Source organism: Punctularia strigosozonata (genome assembly GCF_000264995.1).
Source record: "Punctularia strigosozonata HHB-11173 SS5 unplaced genomic scaffold PUNSTscaffold_6, whole genome shotgun sequence".
NCBI lineage: Eukaryota > Fungi > Basidiomycota > Agaricomycetes > Corticiales > Punctulariaceae > Punctularia > Punctularia strigosozonata.
In genome coordinates, this window is record NW_006767438.1 from 117,318 (window position 1) to 142,486 (window position 25,169).

Below are 25,169 nucleotides of genomic sequence, written 5' to 3' on the forward strand. Positions count from 1 at the left end.
CTTTAAGGTGGCGTAAGACGGATTCCTGGGAAGGCTAGAGCGCCATGGGGTACGTCGCACACTGCTAGGAACAATTCCTTCAGACCATGCTGATGACGCGAACTGCGGCTTACTAGCCTGATCTCGGATTTCGCCAACTTCTCGCCAAGGGCCGCGTCCTCCTTCAATGCAATTCTTCCAATCCTCAAAGGTCGCTTCGCCATCGTACATGCTCTGCTCCATGAGGACGAAACGCGCGCCGGTGCGATCGGCACTCGCCACTCGAGAAAGCTCGTTAGCCATGCGCCCCGCTTGCAACGCTGACGGATTACCGCGCGAAGGGATCCATGGTTGGACATAGATCCGCCGCAAGCGGGGGAGGAGCTCGGCTTTACGGGCGAGGTATTGGACATCCGGTTGCTGTAAGACCTTGTTTGGGATGCGCAGCTGTGCGTAGAGCATTTCGCTCAGCTGTCGCGCAGACGATATATGCGTGAGGCGGAGGTGTTCCAACAAGGATTCGTGGTTGCATGTACGACTTGCCATCCAGTCCCAGAGGTCTCCGGCGTGCACCCTGTGCGCGATAATGTGGAGACGTCGCAGGGCCGGCAGGGATCCAGGCGCGAAGCAGCTCTCGCCCCAAATGACGAGATCGTTCAGTAGAGGGAATGGCATCGCAACGGCGTCGTTGAACTGGAATGGACCTATGCGGATGACGAGGAGGCGAACGGTCGGAGCGACGGCGGTAAGGATCGTCATGATGGCGGACTTGAGCGCGGTTACCTCGTTCCCGCTGTCCCCGCTACTTTGACTCTGTTTCCGGCTCTTGGTCAAAGCCGTGTACATCCGGATCATCGACGGGCTGCTCCGTCTTTGCTCTCTGGTGGTGCCCCGCACTTCCGCCACTGAGAGGAACAGAGCACCGATGTGAGGCGCCCTAGGATGAGGGTGGCCGTTCCTGGTCTGTACCTTGGCATACTTCGTCCTGAAATAGGTAGCGTAGTGGATGATATCCGCCGAGCCGGACACGGCCAACGACTGGCCGAACTGGCCGTGGAAGGGACGCGATAGCTCGTGGAAGAATTTAGACACAAGCGAGAGCGAATAAGCAGCAGAATAGCTGTCGCTGCATGCAAACTCGACAATGAAAGAGATGATCTCAGTAGGCAACTTGTCCATGATCGAGGCGGACGTCAGGTTTGTTGAAGTCACGGCATGTGTCGGCCGTAGCATTTCCCTTACAGCCGTTTTCAAAAATCATGAGCGCGGCATCGGAACGAGATGCGCGTCGTGAATGACCCCAAAGCTGGGTTTGCCGCCAGTTCGACGACGAACTCTACGATGATGCGCCCTAGGATAGCATGGAAATGATCAAAATACGCGTGAGGAGCTCAGAGGATGATTCTGAGGAGTGGTAAACATGATATTCAAAGGAATTAACGAGCAATTTCCCAGTAGCAGGCAAGGATAGCGTCAGCGAATGTAAACCATGATTATGGACGCTACATCCAGCAAATCTGGACGCAGTCCAGCCTCTGTATGATCAAATATGTGTCCCAGGAGTCTACCGATGTTTTCGACAACGAGATGTTTGGGAACTCATCGTCGACTCGTCATTGGGGAGCATTGTGTAAGACCCTTATACTAGGGTTACTGCCAGCAGCAGCATGGTTCACTGAGGGCAACCATTGTACAAGTGTACTGCTCCAAATCAAGGTGTAGCCCGCTATCAAGAAGATCCCATAGGCGAGTGGAAGTTGACAGAACGGGTGAAAGACAATCCGCCGGGAGCATCAAGTTGAGGGAATCAGAAACCCCCAGAAACATTGCACATCGTATCTCGAGCTCAAAATCAGGCTAACCTTTGGCTCCCTTATGCTCGGGCACTCCTCAGACAACAACAGCAATACGATCCCGTCGAGATGCCTGAGCTGGCTGACCTCCTGAGCTCGCCGGCATCGCTGATCTGGCGGTGACCCCACTTTAGGGTCGTTCACGACGCGCGTCTCGTTTCTGGTGCCGCGCTCATGATTTTTGAAAACGGCTGTACCACGGTCGCCAGCACCTTGCCAGCACCATCCAATACCGGAGTGAATGAACATGGCACCCAATGAGGCCCTGCTCGAATGGCCCGCCCTAATCGTTACACATAATATCCTCACACCTTGATACTTTCGACTGCATCCTTGCTATTTTACTGCCTACGGACGGATAGGCTCAGGCCGTGGGTCGCGATCCAGGTGTGCTATGGCAGCCACGAATCGAGGGTAATTGGTACCGTCGCCCTGTCGAGCAGGTAAACCAAGACACGAAATGGCACAAAAATATAAACTCACGATCATAGTGGTTGGGAACCCGGGATCAAATGGAACAATGCTCTCTAGATACTCAACGTGTTCCGGCTTCAAAGCGATGTCGAGCGCCTCAATGTTCTGATGCAAATGTTCGACCTTGCGACCGCCGACGATGGGGAAGACGTGAGGGGTTTTCTGCATCAGGTACGCGATCGCGACTGCATCCTCGCACACATCAACGAGATATCCCATCGACGACGCGTTCGGCACGCACCCGCTGTGATGTGCTGGGCACCCACTTCGGCGGCGACCTTCTCGAGCGCCTGGGACATCTTCCGCTCGTCTTCCGATCGTTCCCAATTCGGGTTGGAGATCGTCCTGCCCTTCTCCCCTGTCTCTCTGCGACGCTGCTCTTCCGCGTCCGTGCGGAGTTTACCCGCCGCCAAAACGTTCCACGGCGCGAGGGCCAACCCTGAGACGTCGTCAATTCATGTCTTCGAGCTTTCAACTGGACGACGATCTGACCTTCGGAACGGCACATCGGAATGATCTCCCGTTCGAACGACCGTTGCATGACGTTCCATGCACCCTGGTATATCACGAAGGGCGTCTTTCCGTTGTATCTGGCGTATTGGTTTGCCTTGACAACGACCCAGGCGGGCGTGTCAGAGATACCCTATCGCATCTCTCGTCAAGATCATCATGGCAAGATCGTCGCGAATGAGCACTCGCTAGATAAAGGACTTTTCGGGCCAACACAAGGGCATGGAGGCCGTCCATGACCTCCTCAACGCTTGTGTCCCAATCCCACCAATGCACGTAAAGGATGTCGATGTACGAGGTCCTGAGTTTCCGGAGAGAAGCCTCCACGGAGACATGCATCGACTTCACGTTGTTACCGGTATAGTTTATTTTCTGCGCGATCGAAGGGTCGCGATACTTGAACGATGAGGAGTACTATGGGGAACACATTAGTCTGTTATCGCGAGCGGAGTATACTCAAGGGCCAGGAGCACCTTGGTGGCAACGACGATCTGGTCGCGGATACTCCTTTGCTCCATCCACTCTCCGATGATCTCCTCCGAAGACTCGTCTTGGCTACGTGTAAATCGAGATTCATCGCACATGAAGCAAGAGATCCATGAATTTCACTCACTAGTTGTTCGCGGTGTCGATGAAGTTTCCGCCGGCATTGAAATACGCATCGAGCAGCTCAAAGGACGATTGCTTGTCCATCGATCCCATGCCGAGCTCCGCCCACTTGTCGCCAATGCTCATCGCCCCGAGCTGGATCGGTGAGACATGTACGCCAGCAAGAGGGCTTAGGCGGCGATACCGCGCGAGCTTGGTCGGAGGGGGTGGTAGTTCTTTCCACAGACGAGACATGACACGGGGGGTAATATCCCGGCGATACCGATGGACGGGGCGGAAGACGAGATAGTAGGCTCGACATCAGATCCTTATGATAGTCTCAGTGACATCATGCTGGATGTACTCGTATATGCAGGACAGGCATCGCGATTGTATTCTTGACCGTGGACGCCTCGCCCGTGCTCCTGAGCCCTTCATCGTGACTACCTTGAATTTCCCGTATCTCCTCGGCTTGTGCTACGTGTATGTTATAAATGCAGAGACGGCGAGTGCTTCGGATTGGTGAACGAGCTCACGAGAAGCGCGCCTTGCGAATTGGCGACCATGATGACACTCAAGTCGGATACCTGCAGAGCAAAGCTCCATTAAACGGGGATGTGTGTGGATAGATCCCAAGTTCAGTGAGTGGTACTGCACAATCTGTGTACGCCATGGCGGATAGTAATATTTCGCGTCCGCTGTCGCAACAAAGTAAAGCTGAGAAGGTGCTCGGCAATGCCCGGAGGTTACCGTAAGGTCAGTCATCACATGCCCATTTCGTGCCAAAAAAAACATCTGCAGTGCAGTCATACAACTATCATTACAACCAGCCCGTCGATGGCGCCTCAGTAAAGCGCAGCGAACCAGGCGACACAGCCCCCGACGAGCTCCTTGGGCTTTCGATAGAGAGCTATAGGGGCAACCGTCTACTGCGACGGACGGATAGCCTGAACCTGCGGGTCCTTGTCCAAGTGCGCGTTGGCGTATATGAACGGCGCGTAGCTGGTGCCGTCGCCCTATAGAATGACGGCGTGAGATCGCGTCGGAAGGAAGGCGACGAGGGGGAAAGATGTGCTCACGATCATGGTGTTCGGGAACCCAGGGTCCAACGGCACGATGCTCTCGAGGTACTGCAGGTGCTCGGGCTTGAGCGTGATGCTGAGCGCCTCGATGTTCTGGTGCAGGTGCTCGATCTTCCGTCCGCCGACGATGGGAAACACGTGCGGCGTCTTCTGCATCAGGTACGCGATCGCCACTGCACCGCGATCGAAGACGAGCGGATATCATCAGCACACGCGCGAGCGCGAGACGGGCGAGGGTCCGACTGACCTGCGGTGATGTGTTTCGCGCCGACTTCGGCCGCGACCTTCTCGAGCGCCTTGCACACCTTCTTCTCGTCCTCGGTCCGCTCCCAGTTGGGGTTGAACGTCGTCCGGCCCTTCTCGCCCGTCTGCCTCCGCCGCTCCTCCTCCTCGTCCGTGCGGATCTTACCGCCGGCGACCACGTTCCACGGCGCGAGCGCGAGGCCCTCGGAGCGTGCCATGGGGATGATATCGCGCTCGAACGAGCGCTCCATCACGTTCCACGCGCCCTGGTAGATCACGAACGGCGTCTTGCCGTGATCACGCGCGTACTGGTTCGCCTTGGACACCACCCACGCCGGCGTGTCGGAAACACCCTGCATCGTCCCGACGCACGTCAGCGTTCGACTCTCATCTTTTTTTCCAACCTCCGACGCGGAGGAGTCGGGAACACGTACCAGGTAGAGGACCTTGCCGGCGAGGACGAGGGCGTGGAGGCCGTTCATGACCTCCTCCACGCTGGTGTCCCAGTCCCACCAGTGCACGTAGAGGATGTCGATGTACGACGTGCGGAGCTTCTTGAGCGAGGCCTCGACCGAGATGTGCATCGACTTGACGTTGTTGCCAATGTAGTTGACCTTCTGCTGGATCGTGTCGCTGCGGAGCTTGAACGGCGACGTGTACTAGTGCGGCAAGTAAAATCAGTATTCCATCCGATTGCGAGTAGGCTAGGAGTTGGTACCTTGGTGGCAATGACGAGCTGGTCGCGGATGCCCCTCTTCTCCGCCCACGCTCCGATAATCTCTTCGGATCGCTCGTCCTGGCTGGAATATAACGAGTCAGCACCGATGATCGCCAAGCGTCGCGCACGAATGAACACCGACTAGTTGTTCGCCGTGTCGATGAAGTTTCCGCCCGCGTCAAAGAACGCGTCCAAGAGCGCGATCGACGACTTCTCGTCCATGGCTCCCATTCCGACGTCGTGCCACTTGTCGCCGATGTTCATCGCGCCGAGCTGGAACGGCGAGACGTGGACGCCCGCGATCGGGGACAGGCGGCGGTAGCGGCCGAGGTTGGTGGGGGGCGCAGGGGCGGGCTTGAAGAGAGACATGGCGGGTGTTGACGTTGGTGTTGGTGCTGGTATGTAGTGCTAAGTGGGATCCGCCTCGAGCGAGCGGTAGAGACGACGATCGGTACGATGCCCTTTTATCATGTTCGAAAAAGGGCTGGCGTCATTGCAACGGTGACATTTAGTCATGATAGTGGGTAGTGAGACTTTTGACCCACCCAAATGGACTCTGGCCGTGCACACGTATCGAGTCCGGCAGCCTCGCGAGTTCACGTCTGCCGTGCATGTTCGTTCGCAGCTGTTCGCAGGGAACGAAGACAGGGTCCGTATTACAGCAGATTGCATATCGATAGAGCGTTCAATAAAGTCTGTGGTCGCCATGGATCAGCTCAAGAAGGGTCGGTCAAGCTCGCCGGTGGAGCATCAGGCAATGGAAACACTGAACTGCGCTGAAATACAGCTGAAATACAGCAGAAAATCAGTGCCCATGAGGCATCTGCATTACCGAAGCACGTCGGTTGCAGAGCTTCGTGAGGGACAGGATTTTTCGAGCGCTCTATCGATATGCACTTGCTGTAGTCATACACGCGTCCGGCAGAGCGGGCACAGCCACATCCTCGTCCTGGCAGAGTCCCTCGATGCAGCCCGACTCGAATGTCGTGAACAGCGACGACGGCACCCGCAGCGCATTCACTCGGATATCATGGGTACCCGTTTCCCTGGTGAGTATGTAACACATTGACGATGTGGACGCTCTTCTCTTACCGGGCTGCGAAGGCCGCGGTGACGGTCGCCTCCATCGCCTTGGACGTCTTCCACTTTCGACGACATAAACCCGGCCGGTCACGCTCGCTCAAGCCAGGCCCGGGGGATGCGTCTGGCTCCTCGTTGCGGACTCCGGGCTCTGCCCCGTCGCTCAAACACCTAGGAAAGCGGCCCGCCATGCAGCAGCAGACGCGACGGAGTATCGGCGGCAGCGCCCCTCCACCGCGCAGGACAACCTCTGTCCGTCCACGTGCGGCACCCAAGGCTTCACCTGCCTCCGCGCCTCCACCACCGATACCTGCACCCGCCCCCCTCGCGACCGGCTCTCGCTTGAGCTGGCAGGGACTGAACTCGACGTGGAAATCGCTGCTGTACCACGCGGACGACCAGCCCGGACCGGCGCACGTCGACCCGACGCTCAACAACTACTTTGGCGCCTTCAAGGCCTTTGGGATCGCGACCGCCGCCGTGTCGCTGACGGCCGCGATCGGCGTCGTGGGCGTGATGAACGCGCTCGGCGTGCACGACGTGCGTGAAAAATAATGATGCTCGCGATCACGTCGCCAGAAAGCTGACCGGCATCTCGGAATTCGATAGACGGAAGAGTTTGCGGAAGAGATGCGATCCAGGCTGCTGAAGGCCATGCCCGCCCTAGCCGAACGCTTGCATCGCTTACCGGATCCGGAGACGGACGACAAGCCTCTCAAGCCTCTCTTCCGGTCCCCAACCATGACCGAAGGCCGACGCGAAGGTGGCCCTACGCCGTCTTCGAGTGATCTACCCGCTGTTGTATCTGCCAGTCAACCTATCGTATACTCTGCCACCTCGGAGGACGACGTTACCTCCCTGAAGGTCTCGTCGTGGATGTCCTGGCGGCCGTGGAAGACGACCGATCGCTCGTCAAGCTCGGCGTCAGTTGTCTCGCCCAATTCAACAGAGGAGGTCGTCGACAGACGAAACCCACCACAGGAGCCTTGGACGTGGGCAGCTGCCGAGGCGCGGCTCACAGAGGCCTTCCAGCGCGGTGGCTTATCAGCCTGGGCGGACGCCGTCAAACGCGAGGCCGACGCTGAAGGCAGGCTCGAGCGGCGCAAGAGGGGTCTCGAATAGATTTCACAATCTATAGCGGCATATCCGGGCCCTCCCTCTGCTTCTGGCTTATCTGGTAGATCGAGTCGTATACATTCCATGGAAGTCGGTCGCCATGTATGGTACATTGGTTTTTGTCTGTTGAAAATTCACGAGGGAGGCAGACGACGGCATAGGAAGCGATCGAGGCTTTTTTTTTATTTTAGCGAAGTCCGTTTCTCCAGAACGAGCTGCAACACCCTTGCGGACTATTTCAGTCCGTCTCCCCGAGGATGAGCTGCAACCCCCTCGCGCCCCTAGGCACGAATCTACAGTTGAACGATTCTGGATGGCTGTTGGCGGCATTTGCACTCAATCGCGCGAAGGGAACAATGTCACGGATGAACCCACGTCATGAAACCATCCGTGAACCGCTCCTGCACCGGAATCGGCTTTCCCGCTTCATCCAAAGCAGGGGATATATCGAAGCACGCCAAGATCGAGGCGATAGTGACAAACAATGTGTTGTTGGCCATGTATCGTCCGGGACAGATCCTATAACCATGATATCCAGTGATAGCAGCGTGATTCGTGAATATGATCTTACCTCCTACCGTAGCCAAATGCTCCACGCGGGAAGCCGGGAGGAACGTCCTGAAGATTTGGTCGCAGGAATCGATCGGGGTTGAACGCGTCCACATCTTGTCCGTACGTGTCCTTGTCTCGGAATATAGCCCTGATGTTCAAGCGACCTTGACGGGACACCGACACCCAAGATTCCAATGCACTACTCACCATACATTAGGGATCAGTGTCGCGCCTTTGGGGATAGTGTACCCCCGATAGATGATGTCCTCCGATGCGGTATGCTCCTGCCCAAGCGGTCCCACAGGCGCCCAACGATGCACCTCATTGATAAGCCGATTTGTGTAGGGCAAGTTGTGTCGGTCCTCGAACTGCGGTAGTCGCTCCGAGCCGACGATCTCGTCGATTTCCGCCTGCGCGCGGCGTTGTGTGTCAGGGTACAGCAGCATCGCAAGTACAAATGTGTGGAGCACGTTGGCGGTCTATGAAGAAGATATTCTGGGGCGTCAGCGGCGCGGCGTGCCAGGGAGGTAACTGGATCAATCACAGTACCGGAACCAGCCTCGTACGCGGCTGCCGCAGCGTTCTTGATCAGCTCTTCTTGTTCGAGCTGAGCATCGATGCTATCGCACTTTGCCAAGAGGCTTTCCATAAGGCTCGATACGAAGTTGAACGAGACGCTTCCGTTCGACTGCGATCACAACCGTTGAGCACCCTGCAACTGACTTCCGTTCGCGATGCATACCATCGATTGCTTCGTCACTGCGAATGGTAGTGAGATCATGCGCTGCGCGTGCACCCGCCACTGGAGCGCGCTGCGCTTGAGATCGGCTCCAGGAAACCACGCCGGAATCAGGCGTACTGTCGCATTTCGACGCTGAGGATAGCATAGGTCATATACTGCCCTCGTTCACGTACCTAGCCACGGGGGAAGGCTGTTCAGAGGGGCTGCGGTCGTAGTAGTCCCCTCGGTGATAGCCTCTAGCACGACGTCCGCGGTCTTCAGATACGGGTCGTCCTTCGGGCCCACTTCTATCCCGTACAGCACCTGCATCGTCATACGCGGGCATCAAGGGGTTTTCGCTGGTCACAGAAGGCAGATACAACTTACGTCCATGATCGTAGCCCCTGTCACGTACAGGAAGTGCTCGTACATGGCTTGAGGTGATTCGTACAGCAGACGGAGTAGACGCTTGACTTGGCGCCGCTGCACCGGAAGAAATGCTGCTACGGCGTTCTGGTTGAACTTTTCATGGAAGACACGGCGGTGTCGGCGCCAATCCTCTCTGACGCATACGTGAGCGTCATCGTGGGCGTAAAGATGGAATTCGTGTACCCATAGGGCATAAACGCGAAGTGCCATTCGAATCCGGCACTGCCAATGAACCGCGTCAAGACCGAGTGGTTCGCAAATTGGGCGTTTCAACGCACGTCTGCGTCAAAAGCGGCAACTCTGGGCGACCGGATGTCGTTGCCGAGGATTTTTCGAGCACGAAATCGACAGCTGCGGCGGAGCCTAGGATGATCTGCACGTACGATACTTTAGCTAAGTTACGAGCCATGTTGCCGGCGTCGTAGCACGCACCTTGGATTGCCCAAATACTCTGAAATGGATTATGTCTCCTGCACGGGGGGAATGAGCACCTTTGTGGTTCGTTACGTACAGCTTCGGGTCGGAGAGATTATGTACCGTATCTGTCGGTCCATTGCTTGTAAACCTCCCACTCGTGTTGCGGAAAGGATCGGGTAGGATGACCGAGGAAGGGCGTGCGACTGGGTCCTGGAGGTAAAGCGTGCGTTGCCGACCGTGTGCTGAACCACGCGAGCAGCTTATACGCCGCCAGTGCGACTGACAGCGCTGAGAGAATGATAAGAGAGATGCTCATGTCTCGATACCCATGCGCGAGTTGCGTAAGTCTTTGGGTGCTGGGTTGATACGGGTCCCTCTCTTGTAGTCACTACGCATATGTATGGCGGCCCTGTTATGCGATCGGTGAGAGAATCGACACGAATACCCGCACATAGAAGGCAGAATCAGTGGCTTCCGGTTATAAACAACTTGGAGTGAGGTATTGGTGCACCGCGCATAACGGAAAAGGCATGATAAGGATGGGCGTCGGTTCGATAAGGCTCCAGCAAAGAACTTCTTCTGACAGGTGACCAGGGTCTTATGAGGCGAAGCTCCTAGGTCGGATTGGCGAGCGCCCGGCGCAACTGATACTAGCCGCGAACGGGTATGCACACTCGTCCATGAGAACTGTCCGAAGCGAATTCTAGTTGAGTTACGCTGACTCAGTCACCACGCCATTCGCGTATCATAAGTCATTAATAGGATGCAAGGAAACCATGTCGACCTTGATTTCTGGACGCTGGTCACGGTAAGTAGTAACTTACTGGGACACCGCGCCGAACTTTACCACGCCGTTATGTGAGCTGGCTCGCTGGTGTACTGACTATGGCTCGAGGAGACCATGATCGGCGATTGTGACCAATGGGAAATGCATAAGCATCAACGACCCGTCAACGCCGAGAAGTAATGAGATGGATCATAAACAAGATCTGTGGGGGCCAGTGTCAGGTTTGACAATCCCGGATAGTCCTCACGACGATAATGATTTCACTCTGGTTCCGCTAGAATGAGCTGCAATGCTCGCGGCCCTCTTGGCACGAATCTACAGTTAAATGTTTCTGGATGGCTGTTGACAAGTATTTTCTTCAGTCGAGAAAGAATGAACATACGAAACGTGAACCCACGTCATGAACCCATCCGTGAATTTCCCCGAGACCGAAATCGGTTTACCTGCCTCATCGAGAACCGGGGAGATGGCGAAGCACGCCAGGGTTGATGCAATGGTGATAAACAGCGCGTCGTTTGCCATGTATCGCCCGGGACAGATCCTAATAGAATGCTCAGCGCTAGCGGTGTGATTCGTCAACACGATTGTACCTCCTGCCATGGCCAAAGGCCCCGTATGGGAAACCGGGAGGAACGTCCTGGAGATTTGGTCTGAGGAACCGGTCGGGATTGAACGCGTCCACATCCTGTCCGTACGTGTCCTTGTCGTGAAACATGGCCCTGACATCAGGGTAACCTTCAATGTGAAAGCCCCGTTATGAACATGAATCGTGGCTCACCAGACGTTGGGGATCAGCGTTGCGCCTTTCGGGATGGTATAGCCCCGATAGATTATGTCCTCCGTCGCAGTATGCTCCAGCCCTAGAGGCTTCACCGGCGCCCAGCGATGCACTTCACTAATGAGTCGATTCATGTACGGCAAGTGTTGCCTGTCCTCAAACTCTGGTAACCGCTCCGGACCGACAATCGCGTCAATCTCAGCTTGCGCTCGACGCTGCACGTCAGGGTACAGTAGCATGGCGAGCGTAAAGGTATGAAGAATGTTGGCAGCCTGCAAACTTGGATTATCAGCACCGCGACGGTTCGGGAGAAGAACGGGAAGTCGTTACGGTGCCGGATCCAGCTTCGTATGCAGCTGCCGCCACGTTCTTGATCAACTCTTCTTCTTCGAGGCCAGCGTCAGCGCCGTGGTACTTCTGAAGGACACCTTCCAAAAGGCTTGCTACGAAGTTGAACGAGACGTTGCCCCTCAACTATCATAGGGACCAAGCTAAATATTTAGAAACACGTATTTGTATTCGACTTACTACCGATTCCTTGGCTACGGAGAACGGCAGAGAGACCATGCGCTGGGCATGGAACCGCCACTCGAGAGCGCTGCGCTTGAGATCGGCCCCTGGAGTCCAAGCCGGAATAAGGCGAACTGTCGCAACTCTGAGCCGAAGCCAGCGCGTGTCACTGAGCGACCCGTTCACATACCTAGCCACGGGGGAAGGCTGTTCAGAGAAGCGGAAGTTGTGGTGGTTGCCTCGGTGATTGCCTGGAGCACGACGTCGGCCGTCTTCAGATACGGATCATCCGTACCGCTAACCTCTATCCCATACAGCGCCTGTATCAAAACGTGATAAGGAAACCCCTTCCGAGCGACGATGAGACGCAACGTACGTCCAGGATGGTTGCCCCAGTGACGTAGAGAAAGTTCTCGTACATGGATTGAGGGGACTTGTAAAGCAGCCGGAGGAGACGCTTGATGTGCCGCTTATGCATCGGACGGAAAGCAGCCACCGAGTTCTGGTTGAACTTTTCATGGAAGATCCGGCGATGCCGACGCCAATCCTCCCTAACGCAAGCATCATAATGAGCATTGATTCCTCGGGGCAAACAAGTTTCTCGTACCCGTAAGGCATGAAGGCAAAGTGCCATTCGAAACCGGCCCTGCAACATGTCAGAGAATGAATCTCGGCAGGGAGATTGTTCTGGCGTACGTCTGCGTTAGAAGCGGCAACTCCGGGCGGCCCGATGACGTCGCCGAATGTTTTTCGAGCACAAAATCGGCGGCTGCCGCAGAACCAAGGATGATCTACTTCATGAGGGTCTGATTCATGAGACACATTCGATGTCGCATTGCTCACCTTGGATTGCCCAAATACTCTAAAATGGATTATGTCTCCTGCAGCAAGAGCATGAGCACGCCGCGGTTCGGTACGAACAACCATGGCGCCAATATGATCTACCATATCTGTCCGTCCATAGCTTGTAAACCTCCCACTCGTGTTGCGGGAAAGAACGAGTAGGATGGCCGAGGAAGGGCGTTTTACTGGGTCCTGGAGGTAACATGTGGTTTGTTAGTCGTGTAGTCAAGTACATAAGCAGCTTGTATGCCGCCAGAGTGACTGCAAGCGCGGAGAGAAGGGTGAGTAGTGCGCTCATGTTTGCTCCATTTGAGTGTGCGGGGTGTGCAAGTCTGGGGGCTGGGTAGATAAGAATTCTCGACTTCAAGAGGTATATGTATAAACATTCTGTTACTCATTCAATCTGTGAGAGTATCCAGCGCGAAATTTGGCACATCGAAGGCAGAAGGCAGAAGCCACAACTTCCGGTTGCAAACAAGCTTCCGAGTGCCGATTGAAGCATTCGAGAAACGTGCAGAACAGAAGTGACATGATAAGGATGAGTGTCCGTTCGATATGGTTCCACGTAACGACTTCGTTTGCCATGACCAAAGGGTTATGAGAACGCGTCTGACGAGTTGTCGACCAATGGGGTACTGCGGTCCAGGCCATTGCATTCGGATTTTCATATCATAACTCATCCACTGCGCTGTTCGCGTGCTGTGGGCTGTAGCCATGACGCGCGAGAGACTCGAGACATCGTTTTGGATTCGGGTGCTGAGCGCTGAGCATAGGTCCCGTTGTGTGTATCGTAAGTCCCAGCTAAAACGGAGGGCATCTCGTGCCTCATGCACGTCCTTATGTAATCAACTCACAATCAGGATCCGGACTCATGCCCAGTGTATGCTGGCGGAATTCTCGGTGCGCAGACAAACGGATCCATCTCAACCCGGTCTTCTAGCTTATTCACTCTGTGCCTCGAGCTGTTATTCTCATAGCAGCAATGATGTGGGTGTTCGGCTTTCCTCTTTCCTCCTTCCAAATTCCTGCCACAGCACAGTGGATGATATGCATGATTAATGGACAGCACACCGGTACCCCGCATTGCGACCTGGAAATCATATGCTTCATCTACATTGCTCTACCTACACTGGAGCCCTCCCATTGTTCGTGCTAGATGACGTCGGGATTGTCGCCTTCGTCGGGGTAACTCGAACCGGAGTAACAACCTTCACAACAGGGATCGTCGGCGCCAAGCCAGTACCCTTCGTCGCCACAGTGGTGGCAGGCTGAGATAGAAGACATAAGATACAATCTCTATAATTTTGGAGGCGAAACAAATTTTCTATCACTTACCGTCGCACAAGGTCCAGTGGCGGTTGCGGTAGTACGCTTGATTACTCCGGCACGGACGAATGTGTTGCGTAGTTTGTCCAGCATATTGTCGCGCTTGCAAAATTTGCCGTTCTCGTGAATGAAAATAGATCCGGGTGTAGGAGGTGGTTTGATGGACATAGTGTCCAACGCTGGCAAGGCCACCTTTGTCCTTGCCTCACGGCTCAGCGAGGCAGTCCACCATAAGCTACATATACCTACCTGTCAATGGCACTCGTAATTGTGGCATCGAAGCGACTTTGGAAACCGGGTCGGAAGCCATTGCCCGCTCCAACGGCATTCGTCAATGCTTGATCGACGTTGGTTGCCGCGTGTGTTCCCGGATATACGTTGCGTTGACCATTCGTCTGCAAAGTGGTCAGGAAACTGACAACACCAGCCTGTATATGTATTTAAGTAATCTCAGTTCCTTCTTGCAGGATGTGTGCTAGCTTACCGCTGCTATCCTCGTAGTTTCACGAAATTGCTTTCCAGCTATTACTATTCCTTTTGCGTTGTTGACGATGCTTTCCACAAAGACGATATTCGGGATATCATTGATAGCGTTCTTGAAGGCAGTGAAGGCTGGGGTAGCTCCGCCTGTTGTGGTCTGAAACTTTGAGCAAATATTAGGTATAGTATTCAGTTCGTTTGCTATGAATTGCAGCTCGACAATACTGAGGGCACAACTCAGGTCATCGTTGAATAATGAGAGAATATACACATACTGATCTTTAGAGTACATGAGTTATGCCCAAAAGCGGTGTAGTGTGTGTTCTCCACATGGGGAAATGAACTTACCGCATTGAAGACTACCGATCTGAGCTCCCTTATAAAGTCGAATACATGGGTGACATCAGAACCTAATCGTTGAAACCTTAAACGGATTATCTTACAGGTAAAAACTTCAGATCCCGATCTGTGTCGCTTGTGTGATCGGTGAATTGGAAGGACTCGTTAGGGCACGACAGTTTCGACTTTCGAATACTCAAAGCATTGCCGCAGATGCAGGGACCCGCTCCGCCGTCCGAGCATGTTGTTGATTGCCGGCGATTGAAAGGGGCGGCGGTGGCATTCGCAAGAAGCAGGAGAAATATGACGATAGGGGAGATGAAAGAGGTTGGCATAATGAACAAACACGATACGTGAATGATACAGGAGAAAGGACAGAACGAAGACTGAGCGAGTCAAGATGGCGCCGGGCAAGGCTATCAGCATGGCTTACCTGCGATTTTTATAGTGTATGTCGGTTGTGATTTGATATTGTGCTGGCAAGGGGTACTCGGGTGTGGAGAACAGCATCCAATGCATCATGAGTGGAAGGCTGGTATCGCGACCAGCGTATGGAGTTGAAGTAAGCGATGAATCCAGCAGTCATAAACAGAAATGCGGCGTTTCATCGCATTTATCGAGTTTTTTTTTAAATTGCCGTACTGTTCAGTGTGTCAAAATCCACACGACTGAGTTTGTACTGCACGTTTTCCAGCATGGCTTCGAAGGCGTTGACACATATAAGTAGATCTTGATGAGATTCCTTCTCCATTGCGCCGCGTCACTTTCTTATGACTATCCAAGGTAAACCCCATCCTGCATTCGTGGCGCTGCAGTGAAGACGGACTGCTTGAACAAGAGCCGATTTGAAGGGTCTGTGGCAGTGCCCCCACAATAATGTTGTGGCTGGTACTCACTCACTAGTAACTACATACTCGTTTCTGCAAACAACATAGTCTATCTTGGCTCCGCTTGCTACACGCAGGGAAATTTGCCTACTATTGAATCGCAAAGAGGACAGTGACGAAAAGGTAGAATAGAACGATGTACCATAGTCTACCCTCCGCGTCCGACTATCAACGCGGACACACCCACACCCACACACACCGGCGCAGTGATGCTCGCTTGATTGAGGACGCCAATGTACAGCAGAAGGCTGGAAAACATCTTCCCAGTTTGTGATGATCACTCACAACGCTGTTGCTGAAACTCCCGGGGACCGCTTTGCCTGGACACAAAACCTATACGCGACAGGTAGAACTTGCTTCTGCCTATCCCATGGGGTTCTCTGAAACTTACTGCTCATTCTGGTACGTGTCATCCCGTGCAAATAGAGCTGGTTTTGAGGACAACTACAGTGCAGGTCCTCTCTCCGATGCCTACGTCGAGTGGCGCCGGTATCTCGTTGGTTATCCCCCTACTTCTAAATGGCCCCCAGGAGACGGTGAATGGGGATACAATCCTCCAGGTTATCCGGTTCCAGAGGCGCCCGTAGACGACATTGTCCGGATCTCTCCTGAAGAAGGCAAGTACTGGAAGGATGTTGTGAGCGTCGGACCTGAGTGGCCAGAAGACTGGGTCTCGCCTCCGAGGTGTGTGGTTGCGCTAGAAGTCCTGCGCTATTCGATATTACGCTCGTCCTCACAAATCACAGCGATTACAGTGACTGGGGTAACATCTACGTCAAAGACGACGACGACGAATGGGTTCTACTGGACCCACAATCGCCACACATTTGTATTCCCCTCCACCGCGGGTGCCTCTCTTTCTTATGTCGTCGCGGCAACGTTACGCCTTCTCAATTCTGGAAGTCTCTCTACAAGCCAGCAGCGGGACGTCCACGCTCCGGCGGTCTGAATTTCAATGGTCCTATTTTCGCCGTTGGGTATTACGACATGGATGGACGGAATAACCAAGCGTTTGGCTATGCCGTCTTGAGAATCACGGAGGCCCGATGGGACGACCCGGACACAATGGAAGACACCGTCTGGCTTCTCAGCCCGCCAACCATGCTCCCTCTCCCCGAATGTCTCGATACGCATTGGTCAGAAGCATCGCGGGCTCAGTCAAGCGAGCACGCTGCGTGCATGAAGGTCTTCGGCATCCCAGAACTGTTGGACGCCATCCTCTTCGCAGTCGTCGACCTGCCCGTCTCCGTTGCAGCTGCAGAGCTCTCCACGGACGTCACGCATACCATCTTCGATCCCCCCTCTCTCGTATCCGCTACGAAGACGATCCTTGCACTTTGCCAGGTCAACCGTTTTTTCTGGGAAGGGATCAATCGTTACCGTCAAGGATTATTCCTGCGACTCGCATGGCAATACGGATGGATGCTGCCGTGTTCCCCAGTCGAATGGCAGGCCTGGAAAGGCCGCTGCGATACCCTCGACCTGCGCCTCGAGCAGCCGTACGACTGGCGATCATACCTGCTCACGTTCCTCCGCAAGGAAGAACGACATGTGAGGAACCGATGGCGCATGCATCGAATGAGCGTGCAGTTCGCCCGGGGCTATCGTTACACAGCGGCGCAAGTCGGTCGGGATATGGAATGGAGCCTAGGTCAGCTAGGCTTGCGTAGCAGTCTTAGCCCGCCGGATGCGTGGCCATGGGAGCAGTCCGCGTAGACGCAAGCCTTTGCAGTGTTTGTATAGCTTCATGGTGTGCGGGTGTGCGGCATCGACTCGGATCATATAGGACGTTGCGCCTACGAGAGTGGAGCGTATCTTTCCGGGTGGATTGCTGGACGTCTTCTGTCCAGATGTGGTGCGAGAACCTGTCGGGCTACTGCTATCCTCGTGATCCTCGCAGATTCTCCCGAGGGGTAGTTCAAAGCCGACCGCTGTCCGTCCTGACTGCATTTTGTCAGGATGCAGAAGTTCCATATTGATAGAGCCCTAAGCATGAGGAAGCGCAGGAGTTGCGAGAGAGATTGAAAGGCCATTAAGGTCATTGAAGTTATAAAGAGATGCAGTACAAATGATTTGGGCAGCAATGCGATGACCGTGATGGACAATCCGAAGTCTGTGGCAGTGCCTCATATACCTTGTAAGTATTCACCTCTTCACGTTCCCCGGGCCCTTCGGATTTTCTCCGTTGCTGCGATCTTCGGCCTTTTGTTGTTGTGTCCATTTGAGGACATTCTCAGTCGTTTGATGGCTGTCGAATGGACAGCACATAGCAGGAAAGGGTGTTTATGATTTGCATGATGACCAGATTATTACTCAGAACGCTGTCTCTGAAACTCTTGACGACCACCTGGCTTGATTACAAAAGATACATGGGATTGGTCTCGCAGAACTGAAACCACAGCACTTGCTTTTCCATTACCATGGGCTTCTCCGAAAATTACTGCTCGTTCTGGTGCGTGTCATCCATCCCGTTCAGCCGTGTCGGCGATATAAGAGTTTGTTTCGGGAAACACTACAGCGCCGGCCCTCTCTGCGATGCATACGATGAGTGGCGCCGGTATCTTTTCGGATCCTCCGACACTTTGGATTGGCCCCCGGCAGATGGTGGATGGCGGAACAATCCTCCCGGTTTTCCCGTTCCAAAGGCGCCCGTAGACGACATAGTTCGCATCTCCCCCAAGGAAGGAAAGTACTGGGAAGATGTGGTGAGTGTCGGTCCTGAATGGCCAGAAGACTGGGTTTCGCCTCCGAGGTGTGTGATTGCGTGTGTAGGCTCGTGCTGTTACGCTCGTCCTGACGAATATTAGCTCGTGGAGTGACTACGGGAGCATATACATTGAAGACGACGACGACGAGTGGAATCGTCTAGACCCACAAGAGCCCCATCTATGCATTCCCATCCACAGGGGGTGCCTCTCCTTCCTATGTCGTCGCGGCAATGTGACGCCTATCCAACTCTGGAAATCGCTATACGAGCCAGCATCTGACGGTCATCCACGCTCAGGCGGTTTGAAATTCAACGGCCCTCTTTACGACGTTGTTTATTACGATATGTGTGGACGAGACAACCAAGTGTTCGGCTACGCCGTCTTGAGGGTCACCACCCGTGGGGATGAACCGGAGTTATGTGCCCGGTGGGACGATCCGGACACAATGGAAGACACCGTCTGGCTTCTCAGCCCGCCAACCATGCTCCCTCTCCCCGAATGTCTCGATACGCATTGGTCAGAAGCATCGCGGGCTCAGTCCAGCGAGCACGCTGCTGCGTGCATGAAGGTCTTCGGCATCCCAGAACTGTTGGACGCCATCCTCTTCGCAGTCGTCGACCTGCCCGTCTCCGTTGCAGCTGCAGAGCTCTCCACGGACGTCACGCATACCATCTTCGATCCCCCCTCTCTCGTATCCGCTACGAAGACGATCCTTGCACTCTGCCAGGTCAACCGTTTTTTCTGGGAAGGAATCAATCGTTACCGTCAAGGATTATTCCTTCGACTCGCATGGCAATACGGATGGATGCTGCCGTGTTCCCCGGTCGAATGGCAGGCCTGGAAAGGCCGCTGCGATACCCTCGACCTGCGCCTCGAGCAGCCGTACGACTGGCGATCATACCTGCTCACGTTCCTCCGCAAGGAAGAACGACATGTGAGGAACCGATGGCGCATGCATCGAATGAGCGTGCAGTTCGCCCGGGGCTATCGTTACACAGCGGCGCAAGTCGGTCGAGATATGGAATGGAGCCTAGGTCAGCTAGGCTTGCGTAACAGTCTTAGCCCGCCTGATGCGTGGCCATGGGAGCAGTCCGCGTAACCGCAAGCCTTTGCAGTATTTGTATAGCTTCAAGGTGTGCGGGTGTGCGGCATCGATCATATAGGACGTTGCACCTACGAAAGTGGAGCGTATCTTTCCGGGTGGATTGCTGGACGTCTTCTGTCGAGATGTGGTGCGAGGACCTTCATTACATTGGGTCAAGTACTCGGAATTATTATATGACACGTAGATTCAACGTAGAGACAGGGCAGCTCATCCTCAGTGAGAGCCGTTACATGTTGTACAACCCATGATCCAGTTATGAGTCCTCCTATGTGCTCAGATATAGTCAAGGCGTCTCAAGCCATCACGGCACAGACGATCATGGCGGCCAGCAAGCCGAGGACGCTGGCGGTCACTTGCGCGGTCCCGCTCGAAGACGTCGAACTGGAACTCGAGCTGGTGCTAGTCTTGGTGGAAGTACCAGTCGCGGACGCGCTCGACGAACCTGGTAAGAAGTACGTACACCCGTCAGTTGACGGAGATGGCGAAAACGCGGGCGGAAAGCACTGACCGCTCGAGGTGAAGGTTTTCACGTATTGGATCTCCCAGTACGCGGTGTCGTAGTTGCTCGCGGTGCCGACGAGGTCAGCGCATGATCCAGAGCAGCCCGTCGAGGTGAAGACGCTGTCGCTGCCCGCCCACGCGCCGCAGATGTCGGTGTTGATGATGAGGCTCTGCGACTTGAAGTACGTGCTGGGGTCACAGCCCGATGTGGGGTAGGATGCGGAGGGTTCGTCCCATGAAGATGGGTCGGGCGACTCGGAGGTCAGGTCCGACGGTATGTTGGAGCGCTACAACGCCAAGGTAAGACATCGGGTTCGCATGTGGTTCCGCGGTATCGAGACGAACCTCGAAGAACCAGATCTGGATACCGTCAGTGGACCAGTACATGGCGTAAACACCACCTCCATTGCTCGCAAAGGCAGAGCCGACGGAGCTCGAGGACGCAGTTTCGCTGATGCCGCAGCCTTCGTTGCCAGTTAACTATGACAATGGTGAGCGAACGTCAGGAGGGGGACACGCGACCAGAGGACATACAGTGTAGTTGTAGTCGCAGTTCGTGTATAGGTCGGTGCCCGTGTGAGGGAACGAGGTATCGTTTACGAGCGTGCAGCCCGACTTGGCGTGTAATGAGTATTGGTTCGCCGACTTGAGGTTCACCGTCTCGATCTATGGATGGTTAGCTCAACGAAGTCAACTAGGGTGCGCACTCAGCGTACTCACGATGTCAATCTCGCCGTTCTCATCAGTACCCGTCTCCGTATCGAGCGTCCAGAAGGAAGGCCAGACAGAGCACTGAGGCAAGGAGAATATAGAGTCAGAAAACGCGCGAGAACCGGGGCGTGACGTGGACTCACCCCGTACGGTATGTGTGTCGCGTCTATCGCCACAAGCGTGCCGATGACGATGGTATCGTTGCTGATCACCATGACGGTGTTGCGGCCGAACGTGGAGTATTCTCCCGGGTTCGGGTCGGAGGACGAATTATCCACCTTAAGGATGACATTGCCCGCCGAGTTCACGTAGGCGAGCTGGTCCGATGTCGCGACGGACGAGTTCACATAACTGAATGGACGCAATTAGACAGCAAAAGAGGGGTAGGGGCGGGGAGGCGCACTGGATATTTCCATAGTTCGTCGGGTCGGTTTCAGACCCGTTCACGTAGAATCCTGCGATCAAGACGCGTCAGCTCGCGTTCTGATCTCCCTTCCGCCACCATCCCACCGGCCGAGGATGGCCCAGCACGAAAACGCGAGACGTACCGTTGAAAAAGGTGTCACCCGAATAGCTGCTCGCGAGCTTCAATGACGACGCCGCAGCCAGAGAGGTGAAGCCGGCAAGGGCACTGAGCGTAACCAACGAACGCATTCAAACGAGGCCGGTGCGATGAAGAAGAATAGACTTGTGTTTGGAGGGGACTTGGCCTCTCCATCGGACCTGGTGTCCCGCTATATATGGGCCGAGGCGGACCTACTCAATCAGGCACTCAGTCGCTCAGATTGGTTCGAGACCGACGCTGGTTATCCACCTTGGCATCTTGGCAATTCGAATTATGCTCAGGCGGAGATCATTTAATGGGCCACGGGCTCCGCGACAGCCAATCGAGACCATCGAAGAGGAGGTGAAAGCAGGCGGAGCTTGGATCTGTGACGTTTATTGTCAGCCGAGAATATCGACGGGGGCGTGCCATCCTCGGAGTCGCAGCAAGTCGAACAGGGCGCCGTTGGCACCCGCGAGGCGCCCGACGCCTGCTGGAGTTACGTTCTTTCTCGGACGCTGGAGGAAATCTTCTGCTGCGTGCTGCGCCGGCCTTCGTACACGCTCTTGCATGCTGTGTCAAAGCTGTGTCCGTACGTTCACTTCCGGTCCAACTTTTTGTCGGTGCATCCTCAGCAAGCCGCGCTTGGCTCGCATTCTGGGGCTCGATGACGTCCATCGCCTTCTCAGCTATCACAACTCACGCCCGGAGTTCGCGGGTCACAAGCCTGTACTCGGTGGACTCGATGAATGAATGGCATTCTCACTCTCACGATCGCCTGCTCTTATCTGCTCGCTGCGAGGGTGTAGCCGTGCACCATGACGGACAAAACTCTGTCTTTACTAGCAGCGTTGCTATGTGTCGGGCTACCGGCAATATGGTTGAGAAGGTGGAGCGAGCAACGCCAGCGTTTCCTGCCACCGGGGCCGAAAGGCTATCCCCTCATCGGCAACCTATTCGACGTGCCCGATCACCATGAATGGGAGACTTACAGCAAGTGGGGAGAGGAGCATGGTAGCAGTCCGGCACATAATCTCGAAACAGGTGCACTAACTCCAGTCGCCCATGAACAGGAGACATCGTCTACGTCAAGGTCCTCGGACAGGCTAATGTAGCTTCGAGCAACCGACAATGTTCGCCCTTAATAACTCGGTTTAGGTCATCCTGAACTCGGCGGAAGCCATGCATCATATTTTGGAAAAGAGCTCTGCTGCATCCTCTGATCGACCGAAAATGACTCTCCTGAACGATTTGTGAGAGCCATCGCCGTCTCTGCCTTCCTGTCCTCACAGGATCGCGAAGGATAGGATTCTCGTGGCATTTCGCCTTCATGCCATATGGGTACATCGTCCCTTATCACTTTTGAGTTGTCTGCTAATAACGCCCTTTCTGTCCAGCGAGAGATGGCGGCAACTCCGCCGCATATTCCACGAGAACTTTAACCCGACAGCAGTCACATCGTTCTTCCCGATCCAGCGAAGACAAAGGATCGATCTCCTTCGCCGACTCCACCGCTCGCCTCATCGTTTTGTTGAGCACTTTCAGCACTACGTTGGTGCTACGATAATGGAGGTGAGAGGTCTCCTGCCTGGGGAGCTAGTATGTATGTAGTATGCCGCGTCACGTTACCTCTTCAGGCCGTGTACGGTATCAAGGTTGCTGCCGAAGGCGATCCATACATTGAGACAGCGAACGTTGTGGCGGAAGCCGTGACCGAGGCCGGCACCACCACCCTGAATCTCGTCGACAGTTTCCCCATCAGTGAGCTCTGATGCTCGCAACCCGTGATAGTCGTGGACGAACTCCTCTCCAGTGAAATATATCCCGGCCTGGTTTCCCGGGGCTCGCTTCAAGGCGAAGGCGAATGAATGGCGTCAGTACGGCCTCATGATGATCACCAAACCGTTCGAAAGGGCCAAGAGGGAAACGGTGCATAACAAACGTCTGATTTCCAAGAGAAGCCGAGCGCTAACGAGATGCTCGTTTGTTGCAGGTGGAGGGAACTGCCCAACCGTCCTTCACTTCCGAGAACCTCGAAGCCCTGTGGTCTACATGTAGCCATGATGACCCTCGTGTCCTTCGCGAAGAGGAACTGATAAGGGACGCGGGCGCCGCGGCGTACGAGGCTGGCTCCGGTACTGTAGGTTCATGTTTGATCTCCAGAAGCAGCATGGTTCTGACCCTGGATCGTAGACTGCAGAAGCTATGCATACGTTCACGCTCGCGATGGTCCTATATCCAGACGTACAGCGCAAAGCACAGGAGGAAATTGACGCTGTCGTCGGCCCGCATCGATTGCCCGACTTCAACGATCGCCCACATCTTCCTTACTTGGACTGTATCATCACCGAGATCCATCGGTGGTACACTGTCCAGCCGTTGGCCCAACAACACCGCGCCTCCGAAGACATCCCATACCGTGGCTACATCATCCCGAAAGGAGCGACCATAACACCCAACGTTTGGTAAGGGGCACGTTCGCTTCGGCGTTGTACTTGAGCTGAAACCATCCCATTAGGAGCGTCCTGCGGGACGAACGCGTATACGGCTCCGACGTCGGCACATTCAACCCGGAACGTTGGCTCCGTCCAGGTCTTGAGAATGCCCCTCGTGGGTTCCCGAGCGGTACCTTTGGATATGGTCGGAGGTGAAGCAGCCGTCGTCCGCGTTCCTTGATTTTCTGATCATCCGAGTCGGGTCATGTAGGGTGTGTCCCGGGAGGTATATGGCCGATAACTCCCTCTTCATCGCCACCTCGTCTATCCTTGCCACCTACAACATCAAGCGAGCCGTCGACGAGAAGGGGCAGGAAATCCCTGTTCATGAGAGGTTCACGGATGGTTTCATGATGTCCGTCGTCTCATCACCTTTTTGGACTCTCCCTCTGATGATAACCAACCAAAACAGTCACCCCCAGCCCTTCCGATGTACCATAGAGCTCCGGAGCGCACAAGCTGAACGCCTTATATACGATGACTCCGATATTGGGTGAACCAAGGCATACTGATGCGCAGCAGTTGTTCTTGATAGGACCACGCCAATTCAACTTCTACTTGCCCCGAACAGTGAGCTGCCCTCAACGTGTCTGTTAAGAGCAAGTCCACGTCAGAATAGGTCTTCGGTATTCGCGCACGTTACTCGCTTAAGAATCATCAACTTTTGAGAGGCCGCAGCTTCAGAAACTCGTGTTCATGACCACCACTGTTCCGACTCCAGGAGAGGATGATTGCAGTCCGTGGAAGGTCGTGCCTTAAGGCGTATATCCGATGTCGCAGAGCTTCCAACACGCGTGGTTCTCCCTCGGAGGACATGTCGTCGTCTCGAAGAACCAGTCGCAGACCGATGAGGCTGCGGTATTGCGGCAACCGAATGAGGCCGACTATCAAAGGCCATAAACCATGTAAAACGTATCCGTCGAACGCTCGGATAGAAGGAAGTGCCGTTATGGACAGATATCTGACGGACGTCGATCCCACCGTCGAGAGCAAGGCGATAGTAGGCCAAATCAACAATGGCGTGAGCGCTGCCGGCCAGCTAAACCGGATCGACTGTAAATTGGTTTGAGACCTCAGATGGGCGTCGAATGACGGTGGTACTGTGAGTCGATTCGGGCACATGAGTGCTCAATTCAACACAACATCCGATACACTGCGCACTTTGTACAGAGCCCGCTGTCCGTATGTCCTGCACCACGCATTCTAAAGACTGTACAGACTGACCAATGTCAAGCAACAACTGGCGCGGGACTAAGTTGTGGAGATGGTGTGCCTCGTGCCGTATATGGTTCACGCTGTCAGGCGGGGTACATCGCAGAATCCAGCCGAGGACGCCTCGCAGGCCGATTGAAGTTAGATCCCCGGATAAGCTTCGCGGGGAAAGATCCATGGT

The 25,169-nt window shown here is 54.8% G+C and overlaps 9 protein-coding genes across 9 annotated transcripts; 3 read left to right on the forward strand and 6 right to left on the reverse strand.

Annotated features, from left to right (window-relative positions):
- Window positions 1–34: 34 nt before the first annotated feature.
- Window positions 35–441, reverse strand: PUNSTDRAFT_113398 (uncharacterized protein; the record flags this gene model as incomplete). The annotated part of the gene is made up of 2 exons (XM_007383375.1): window positions 35–61; window positions 118–441. The coding sequence occupies 2 exons, from the start codon at window positions 439–441 to the stop codon at window positions 35–37; spliced, it is 351 nt and encodes a 116-aa protein (XP_007383437.1).
- A 1,728-nt stretch (window positions 442–2,169) lies between these two features.
- Window positions 2,170–3,659, reverse strand: PUNSTDRAFT_143473 (Aldo/keto reductase; the record flags this gene model as incomplete). The annotated part of the gene is made up of 7 exons (XM_007383376.1): window positions 2,170–2,264; window positions 2,316–2,491; window positions 2,548–2,745; window positions 2,799–2,949; window positions 3,006–3,230; window positions 3,290–3,371; window positions 3,430–3,659. 7 exons carry the CDS (start codon window positions 3,657–3,659, stop codon window positions 2,181–2,183), a joined length of 1,146 nt encoding a protein of 381 aa, XP_007383438.1. The 3' UTR covers window positions 2,170–2,180.
- A 419-nt stretch (window positions 3,660–4,078) lies between these two features.
- Window positions 4,079–5,923, reverse strand: PUNSTDRAFT_102221 (Aldo/keto reductase). Its single transcript, XM_007383377.1, has 6 exons — window positions 5,590–5,923; window positions 5,448–5,529; window positions 5,164–5,388; window positions 4,734–5,082; window positions 4,484–4,659; window positions 4,079–4,420 (listed from the first exon to the last, which is right to left on the reverse strand). Exons 1-6 carry the CDS (start codon window positions 5,814–5,816, stop codon window positions 4,331–4,333), a joined length of 1,149 nt encoding a protein of 382 aa, XP_007383439.1. The 5' UTR covers window positions 5,817–5,923; the 3' UTR covers window positions 4,079–4,330.
- A 475-nt stretch (window positions 5,924–6,398) lies between these two features.
- PUNSTDRAFT_86773 (uncharacterized protein) lies at window positions 6,399–7,637 on the forward strand (the record flags this gene model as incomplete). The annotated part of the gene is made up of 4 exons (XM_007383378.1): window positions 6,399–6,496; window positions 6,552–7,067; window positions 7,137–7,258; window positions 7,493–7,637. Coding segments are annotated over exons 1-4 (867 nt in total), but the record flags the coding sequence as incomplete, so codon positions are not given.
- Window positions 7,638–7,881: 244 nt separating this feature from the next.
- Window positions 7,882–12,885, reverse strand: PUNSTDRAFT_67937 (cytochrome P450; the record flags this gene model as incomplete). Its single annotated transcript, XM_007383379.1, has 12 exons — window positions 7,882–7,978; window positions 8,040–8,162; window positions 11,140–11,268; window positions 11,328–11,599; window positions 11,658–11,770; window positions 11,837–11,982; window positions 12,036–12,157; window positions 12,214–12,388; window positions 12,445–12,483; window positions 12,534–12,628; window positions 12,681–12,718; window positions 12,783–12,885. 12 exons carry the CDS (start codon window positions 12,883–12,885, stop codon window positions 7,882–7,884), a joined length of 1,452 nt encoding a protein of 483 aa, XP_007383441.1.
- Window positions 12,886–13,804: 919 nt separating this feature from the next.
- PUNSTDRAFT_44304 (uncharacterized protein) lies at window positions 13,805–14,174 on the reverse strand (the record flags this gene model as incomplete). Its single annotated transcript, XM_007383380.1, has 2 exons — window positions 13,805–13,948; window positions 14,016–14,174. The coding sequence occupies 2 exons, from the start codon at window positions 14,172–14,174 to the stop codon at window positions 13,805–13,807; spliced, it is 303 nt and encodes a 100-aa protein (XP_007383442.1).
- A 1,908-nt stretch (window positions 14,175–16,082) lies between these two features.
- On the forward strand, window positions 16,083–17,428 carry PUNSTDRAFT_44305 (uncharacterized protein; the record flags this gene model as incomplete). Its single annotated transcript, XM_007383381.1, has 3 exons — window positions 16,083–16,114; window positions 16,163–16,396; window positions 16,459–17,428. 3 exons carry the CDS (start codon window positions 16,083–16,085, stop codon window positions 17,426–17,428), a joined length of 1,236 nt encoding a protein of 411 aa, XP_007383443.1.
- Window positions 17,429–19,654: 2,226 nt separating this feature from the next.
- On the reverse strand, window positions 19,655–21,420 carry PUNSTDRAFT_126043 (uncharacterized protein). Its single transcript, XM_007383382.1, has 8 exons — window positions 21,286–21,420; window positions 21,141–21,192; window positions 20,881–21,088; window positions 20,747–20,818; window positions 20,561–20,692; window positions 20,372–20,506; window positions 20,034–20,313; window positions 19,655–19,967 (listed from the first exon to the last, which is right to left on the reverse strand). The coding sequence occupies exons 1-8, from the start codon at window positions 21,389–21,391 to the stop codon at window positions 19,819–19,821; spliced, it is 1,134 nt and encodes a 377-aa protein (XP_007383444.1). The 5' UTR covers window positions 21,392–21,420; the 3' UTR covers window positions 19,655–19,818.
- Window positions 21,421–21,912: 492 nt separating this feature from the next.
- Window positions 21,913–24,273, forward strand: PUNSTDRAFT_143477 (cytochrome P450; the record flags this gene model as incomplete). The annotated part of the gene is made up of 12 exons (XM_007383383.1): window positions 21,913–22,295; window positions 22,355–22,392; window positions 22,440–22,534; window positions 22,584–22,622; window positions 22,679–22,853; window positions 22,919–23,042; window positions 23,095–23,210; window positions 23,275–23,421; window positions 23,475–23,746; window positions 23,800–23,928; window positions 23,988–24,131; window positions 24,189–24,273. The coding sequence occupies exons 1-12, from the start codon at window positions 22,100–22,102 to the stop codon at window positions 24,271–24,273; spliced, it is 1,560 nt and encodes a 519-aa protein (XP_007383445.1). The 5' UTR covers window positions 21,913–22,099.
- Between the last annotated feature and the right edge of the window lie 896 nt (window positions 24,274–25,169).